The sequence below is a fragment of the Cryptotermes secundus genome, unplaced genomic scaffold (assembly GCF_002891405.2).
Source record: "Cryptotermes secundus unplaced genomic scaffold, Csec_1.0 scaffold261, whole genome shotgun sequence".
NCBI lineage: Eukaryota > Metazoa > Arthropoda > Insecta > Blattodea > Kalotermitidae > Cryptotermes > Cryptotermes secundus.
Genome location: NW_019738959.1, coordinates 534,215 through 542,340, shown reverse-complemented (window position 1 = coordinate 542,340; position 8,126 = coordinate 534,215). Strand labels below are relative to the sequence as shown.

The window sequence follows — 8,126 nt, the reverse complement described above, 5'->3', positions numbered from 1 at the left end:
TAGGGCGCCAGTCACTGAGGATGAGATCATGGGAAGCGTGGCACCCCTCCCATGCCTACCCTTACGGTCATGCAGGATTGTCATCGCTCGATACCAAACTACATTACCGAGAGTTAACAAAGAATTAATAAACACTGCATTGCCATCTGTGGATTGAAACCTGAACCTGTGGAGTAATGTAATCAACATTACATCAAAATTCAGGTTTAAATCCACAGGTGGCGCTACAGGGTTATTTAATTTTTTGTTAACTCTCGCGTATGTAGATTTGTGTCAAGTATTTCAATTCCTGCATGACCGTAAGGGTTGGCATGGGAGGGGTGCCACGCTTCCCATGATCTCATCCTCAGTGACTGGCGCCCTAGCCCTATAAAATGAATTTTTGGAGCAGCGGCTTGCATAGCCCAGTAAGTGAGCTCATATGAAACTAAGATGTTTCATGGTTTACTTCACTTTGTGGCTTTCCATGAGGTTCTAGTCAACAGAATGCGCTGCAGTTATATTACAATTTGTTGCTAACTCTCGTTCATAGAACTTGGTCTGAAATGAATAAGTCAAAGTCACCCCCTAAGGTCGGGTGGTTGGTGGGCGGATGGTGGGCCAAATTTTTTTTCTTTTTGATCCATGTGGATTTTAATAAAACCCGCTTAGGTTGAGTGTCTTAAAACCGCGGAGCGGCCGCAAAAAAAAAAAGACATTGTACCCTACCTCGCCCCCGACACCTTATCTCTATCTCTTCACTTCTTGCACTGCCGTTGGTTTTCTTCTTTTAATTTTTTTTCACAAAAATCCTACTGGTTTTGAACCCGGGACCTTATGAATACTAAGCTGATGTCTTAGCCCCCAGACCACCAGCACAACTGAAATTTATTTTCCTTTATCTTCCTCTTAAGCTACATCTTCGGCTATAATTCCAGAAAAATCAATTAACTTAATTTCTAAATCACAAAACTATACTTGGTTTCGAACCTTCGAAGTCTTGTTCACTACACCGGTGTTTTACCAATTGACCACCAATGCCACGGAAATTTTTGACCTCTAATCTTCCTCTTAAGCTACATCTTTGGTTATAATTGCAAAAAAATCAATTAACTTACTTTCCAAATCACAAAACTATACTTAGTTTCGAACCTTCGAACTCTTCTTCACTACGCCAGTGTTTTACCAATAGGCCACCAATACCGCGGAAATTTTTTGACCTTTAATCTTCCTCTTATGTTACATGTCGCTATATAATTCCATAAAAATCTCATTACAAAAACACTTATGTTTTCGAACCACGAACCTTATATTTACAACGCCGGTGCCTTACCTCTAGACCACCAGAACATCTATCCTATGGCTTTCTGCGATCGTCCTTGTATTATACGACTTGGTTTATAGCTGCAGAAAAATCGTATTTATTTATTTATTTATTTATTTATTCACTTTTCAATTTCACTTGACAAAAGACATCGTGGTCTCGAACCCGGTACCTTCCCAGTACTACGCCAATGTCTTACCCACGTACCACCAGATCTATACAAATGTGTTACCTTCACCTTCATCATATAGTACGACTTGCTCCCTACATGCACAAATTTCTTAAATTTCTTTTCTGACAAAAATAGTCATGTTTTCGAACCACGTATCTTCTAAACCATACGCTCATGATATTACCTCAAGCCAGACTTCGACCGAGTTCTTCCACATCCTGAACAATTCATTATTCGTTATTAATCCTATCATTCGATGCAAAAACATCCTTAGCTATTGAAATAGTTGTTAAACTAATAAAAATACTCGTATATTCGTTCCTGAAGAATACCGTCTTCTGGGATGTAGCGCTGTGTAGATCTTGTGTGAACCGACGTTTAGGAGGCGATACGTTCCTCCGAAATTTCGGTTCACACAAGATCCACACAGCGCTACATCCCAGAAGACGGCATTCTTCATAGCCACCGCCGTGATAACCTCAAATCTTACAAATTTATTCCTGTTTATAAGTGCAACACCTTCAAAGTGTATAGGCGTGGAGGTAAAGGTTCATATATTCCGTATGTCGGCAGTGAATATCGGCGAGTGGACATCTTCGCCCTCAGATTTCTTAATCCCTGGGGAAAGACCCAGTGGTACCTGTTTTATAGGAGAGAGCTGCAGGAAAGTTTATCTTGAGGTTATAGACCCCTGTTGGGAGGGACGGTGAGACGTATGCTTTTTTGACACGATTTTAATATCCTTTAGCTGTTTGATATTTACAAGGAAGCTTAATGCATGTTCCGTAAGAAGCCACTTTATCGACAATCTTCTTATTGGTCGATTCATAGCAGTGACGTCATAATATCATTGTGTGAGAGTTTTCTGTGCGTTAAACCGCTTAAATAACGTTACATTTGGAGGCGGGGGCCGTCCGTATTGATATATCGGCTTATGCATATGGCAGTCATGTGACAGATGTTGCTCCACGGCGAATGATTGTCACCCGGATGTCCATCGGTAGTGAGTACGGATAACTCACAGGTTGAAACTAAAGAAGTTTTCCAGGTAGCTGTATACTTATATATGTAGATAGTGATAAATTACTTGTCGATATGTTTATGGTTTAACGATGCTGTAAGTAACAAATATTTTATGGTTTCAAGTTGTAGAATGATTATTGAATAATGAACTGAAAATGTGGTTGGACGTAGTCGTGGTTTAATTTTAAGGTATTTTCCAGGCATTTTCCTGGAGAGGGTAGGATGTGAACGATACGGCAGTGATTATAACTCTCATTCTATTGGCGATATTAGGTTTAAACACTTACGTCTGCATTCATTCAGTGTGCAATAGCTTATTAATACCTCAATCGAAATGGACTTCTCAAAGATTATTGCTTAATTCTTTCTCTTTCCTTTTCAGCCCTACAAGCTTCATGCATACGCTGTCAACAATGGCTCATTTGTTACGCTGCTGATAAATAAGTAAGCCATTGGGCATGCTCTAGGGGCAGACATGTCTTTCCAGTTTCGCAATTAAATTATTCTATTAGCGCTAATTGGGAGCCGGGATAGCCCAGTCGATATAGCGACTGGTTACGGACTAGACGATAGAGAGATCGGAGTTCGAGTCCCAGGAGGGTCAAGAAATTTCTCTTCTTCACATCGTCCAGACTGGCTCTGGGGTCCACCCAACCGCCTATCCAATGGGTACCGTGGGCTCTTTCCCCCGAGAGTAAAGCTGCCAGGGAGTGAAGCTAACCATCCAAATCCATCTTATGCCAAGGTCAAGAAAATGTGCATCCATACATCCACTCCCCCATACGCCATCATGGTGTAGTGCGTAATTAGTTAAGCACAGGGACAACTTTACTCTATGAGCGCTAGTTAGCAGCGACTTCTCTTTGCCATGCTTGCTCACATTTGCTATACCCTCTGTAAATACGTCATTCGTGGCAATTTCTGTCAGTTGCAGATTTATTTACTTTCACAGCCGATTATTATAAGAAATGATGTTATATTATGAGTAATGTAGAAATTGCATTTTACAAAATTGTAAAATATTTCTGACACCGATAAGTGGCGCCTGTGGTTTCATTAAAAACCTTCTTTGACTCTGAAATTGAACATATGATCGCTTTTTCTCTGGTTTCGTAGTAGGGAGGAACGTAGTTGGAAGTTAAAGTTACATTTTAAAAATATCTGCGTGTACCAGCTGGTCGTTTACACCTACAACATTTCATTATTACTTCTTACGAGTACAGGACTATATCGAAAATGGTAAGTTTGTTCGATTGCTTTTGTCGTATAATTAAAGAGGATATTACATGTCGTCTGCAACAGAAGTAGGACGCCATAGTTGTGATGAGATGTCACTTGCTTTTCCTTTTTTGTTATTTCACATTGTAAATGGAAATTTTGTTCCTTAGATTTTCGTGTGCCTAAAACCATGGAAAAGGACCCCCTGAGAGGCAATGCGTCAATTCCTATGAGTTATCCTGCAACCTATCAAGCAGTTGGTGGTCAGGTAATGTTAAACGCTTTATAATCCATTTGAAAGAACAATGGGCGTTTATTGGATCATGTGACATTTTCAGTTCAAGCAGAAGAGTGTGAAGAGGTTGCATTATGTGGTCTGTATAATTGAAATGTAGACGTGGAGGCTGATCAAAGTTTGGCGGAGGTATAATCGTATATACGCTCTCTACCATATTGACTGTGCTGAGCTAAGAGATGATGAAGTTTCCGCCGTTAAAAGTAAAATGAGACCATATTGTGGAGTACAGATGAGTCACGGATCCAAGAAAGTCAGGTTGAACCTTCTGCAGGTGTATGAGATTTTCTATAAATATGTATTTATTGAAAATATGTCAAGATTATGTTGTTAGGTTATGTCGTCATTTACAGTGAATTTGTTCTGTAAACATTTAAAAAAAATGGATTAACTTTGAAGTTTGACACAGCTGTCTTTTCAAATAGCGTTTTAAGGAATATGCTGAAGGAATCGGTTGAATTTGTGATCTGTAATATTTCTGCCAAGTAAATTGGTTGTAGGATATTTTTGTGTAATGTAAGAATGCTTCCATATGCTAACTGTAATGTCTGGTGGCAGGTAAGCTGTTCAAAATCATATTCAAGTAATGTTTCGTGTTTATCTCCTTTTTAATTGAGGTATATCATTGGAACATGGATCCTTGTCAGGGTTGAAAAAGGGGTGGATGCTGGTAGATGCTGTTGGTGTAGTTCCAGAGCGCTTAATTTTGAGGAGACTATTTCCAGTGCCTTAAGACATTAAGACTATCATACCCAACTATAACAGAATAAATTAGTGAGCCTACATTACACTTATTTCCTTTTAATATGTGTTGGTAATTTCCTTGGGCTTTTCTACTTATTTGGAGCAAGTGCCTAGTTCTAAAGAACAGTTTCTACCCCTAACCCATAGGAAGAGAAACAAAAACAAACTGCATTCAGAATGACACAGTGGTTAATGGATGTGAAATTGCTGAGAAATACTGGGGGGAGAAACAAGGAAGGGTAGAATTAGAAATTAAATTCTTAGAGAGGAAGATGGAATTCAAAATTTGTGAATGTAGTTAGCAGGACAGCCGGTCATGGTAGCCAAGCGGTCTAAAGCATTTACTGTCTTCGCTTGCTCAGAAACCAGGATGGCAGGTTTGAATCCCACTCAGGGCATGGATGTTTAGTTTGTGTGTGTGTGTTTTTCTGTGTTTGTGTACAGGTAGAGGCCTTGCGACGAGCTGATCACCCGCCCAAGGAGTCCTACCGAATGTGTAAGATCTAGAAAAACCGAAGTGAACAGAGAAGTTCATGTAGGTAGGCCTAGGCCCACTGGGGTTGTAGTGCCAAGGGGAAAAAAATTTAGCATGGCAGAAATTGTGAAAGCTTTGCCATGTGAAAAGAATGGAAAGGAGATTAGAATTGAAATTTGGAAGAAGTGAATACCTTTTGGTAGTGTGGAACAAGATGGTTTAGCCAGTTATTGAAAGATGGCAAGAAGTTGAAAAAAGAGTTTGTGGTTTTCCTTAGCTCCCTCAGGCAAAGTGTCAGGATAATATCCAAGATGAAGTCATAATCACTTCACCTACGTCTTGTCCAATTCATTATTGATTAATCACGCTTCATTCATTGATTCACTGAAGATTGATGGTCTTGTGGAAGTGAATGTTGAGAGTATTGTGTTCTGAGTTGTGACACCGTGTGGTCTGGTAGAAAGGAACCAATGTTTCGGAGTAAGCTGATGCATACATCTTCAGAGCAGAAGAGAAGGGATGACGGTGGGGGTTGCAGTACTTCAAAATACTGGTACCTCCCCCTCAGACTACATGGCACTGCATCACTGAAGACAGCAATTTTTTTTTTATTTTTTTNTTTTTTTTTTTTTTTTTTTTTTTTTTTTTTTGCTTTTTAATAGTATTAATACATTAATAACTTGGACATGTGGATACTGCTTTCACCATTCACCTGCAGACAAGCAACTTTTTCATATGTTGTTTAAAATAACATTATGAGGTTATAGGCTTTTTTTTTGTGCTTGGCAGAAATGTTTTTGCCTATCACAGTTGCGGTACGGTGTAAGGCATAAAGTGTCTTTACTAGCTCGAACACTGGGATTATGGGTTCAAATCCCACTCGAGGCATATATGTATGTCTTCTCTTATTCTGTGTTTATGTAGGTAGCAGCCTTGTCATGGGCTGAACCCCCGTCCAAGGAGTCCTACCAACTGTCTTATGATTAAGGAACTGAAGCTAAACAAATCATTTCACAGACGCCCTGTGCTGTGAAGTTGGAGCAACAGGAGAGAGAGAGACTGTAGCTTGCATACCAAGGCAAATTTACGGTGTAAGGCATAAAGTGTCTTTACTAGCTCGAACACTGGGATTATGGGTTCAAATCCCACTCGAGGCATATATGTATGTCTTCTCTTATTCTGTGTTTATGTAGGTAGCAGCCTTGTCATGGGCTGAACCCCCGTCCAAGGAGTCCTACCAACTGTCTTATGATTAAGGAACTGAAGCTAAACAAATCATTTCACAGACGCCCTGTGCTGCGAAGTTGGAGCAACAGGAGAGAGAGAGACTGTAGCTTGCATACCAAGGCAAATTTACGGTGTAAGGCATAAAGTGTCTTTACTAGCTCGAACACTGGGATTATGGGTTCAAATCCCACTCGAGGCATATATGTATGTCTTCTCTTATTCTGTGTTTATGTAGGTAGCAGCCTTGTCATGGGCTGAACCCCCGTCCAAGGAGTCCTACCAACTGTCTTATGATTAAGGAACTGAAGCTAAACAAATCATTTCACAGACGCCCTGTGCTGCGAAGTTGGAGCAACAGGAGAGAGAGAGACTGTAGCTTGCATACCAAGGCAAATTTGAAAATATCCAAACTTCAGTTCTGTCAGTCTGTAACCCTTTTTGCATTAAATATAATCTTTTAGTCAGATAACAAAATATAGAGTGAAATTAAATTATTGTGGCTTCCTCAGCTTGAAAATGGACAGCAGATTCGAACTGTGTCACTAAGTTCAGACGACGATATGATAGACATAACTACAACTGGGACTACCACCGAGCGCTCCATCCATGGGGAGGAACTGGGATCGCATTGTAAGTAACATTAAGTTCCTCCATGTTTGTTTTCACATGTGTGTCATGTCAAGGTTTCCCAGATGGTCGTATTTTCTGCGCATTATTAATAATACTGGAGAACAAACAGGTATCTAATGATTCTATAAAGGTTTGTGACATTTCACACCAAAATTTGGCTTGTTACACCGCCCTTCATCAAACTACTTAAATACTGAATTCTATAGAGAACTTTTTTCTTTTGTATTTTTGCAGTTACATCAGATTCACATTTTAACGTCATGGTCTCTTTGAGTGTGATGCTGTATACATTGGTTTATAGGAAACCTGCTTCTTGTCTTCATGGTAGGCTTCTTCTACCCTGAAGATGGAAGCAGCCTGTATCTCCAAAATGTTAGTCCCCGTTTACCACTCTGTGTGATGTCACATCCCAGCACATTGTAATATTAATAGTCACTGCTATGAAAGCCTCAAGTGCCATTATATTTTTTGCTGACACCATATATTAAGAATGTACAAAACAGNTGAAGATGGAGGCGATACGTTCCTCCGAAACGTCGGTTAACACCACATATACACGGTGCCAAATCCCAGAAGACTGCTTTCTTCATTGTCACCGCCGTGAAAGCCTCAAATCCAGAAATATGTTGATTGCTATCATGGTAGGTGCCTTAAGCGACATGTTTGTTCTGGTTGGGTTGATTAGGGTCAAAGTTAACAAGCGGTTTAATGTCTTAGAATGAGAGAAAATATAAAGGGAATTTTCAAATTCTTCATCCCTGAAATTAATTGATGTAGGTAGATAAAAATTTCATGCTTACCGTGTAGTATACTCTTTCCAAACTTTGTTGAAATGTGAGGCAGTCCTGTCAGTTGCTGTGTTAAGTTTCCGTCATGTCCCTTGTTTATGAGATAAACTAGTCATGTGTTGATAAAAGAAGGTACTGCAGACTGCTTCTGTTTATCCAAGCCTGTGACTCAGTGCTTCATGCATGAGCTTGTGAAGGGAAGGCACAAATGGCAGCTGCAACTGGACTGAAGACAGATGTCACACATGATG

The 8,126-nt window shown here is 39.9% G+C and overlaps 1 protein-coding gene across 6 annotated transcripts in view; it reads left to right on the top strand.

The window, feature by feature from the left end:
- The first annotated feature begins 2,422 nt into the window (after positions 1–2,422).
- LOC111871405 (H(+)/Cl(-) exchange transporter 5) overlaps positions 2,423–8,126 on the top strand; it is a 30,316-nt gene continuing 24,612 nt past the window's right edge. For 2 of the 6 annotated variants that reach the window (XM_023864495.2, XM_023864494.2), the window contains exons 1-3: positions 3,465–3,737; positions 3,887–3,984; positions 6,967–7,087. In XM_023864495.2, coding sequence (XP_023720263.1) covers positions 3,907–3,984; positions 6,967–7,087 — 199 coding nt within the window. In that variant the 5' untranslated portion in view covers positions 3,465–3,737; positions 3,887–3,906. Of the gene's footprint in view, positions 2,524–2,880; positions 2,943–3,462; positions 3,738–3,886; positions 3,985–4,092; positions 4,286–6,966; positions 7,088–8,126 lie in introns of those variants that run through there. The other 4 variants (XM_023864493.2, XM_023864492.2, XM_023864496.2 and 1 more) reach the window with 4 other exon arrangements.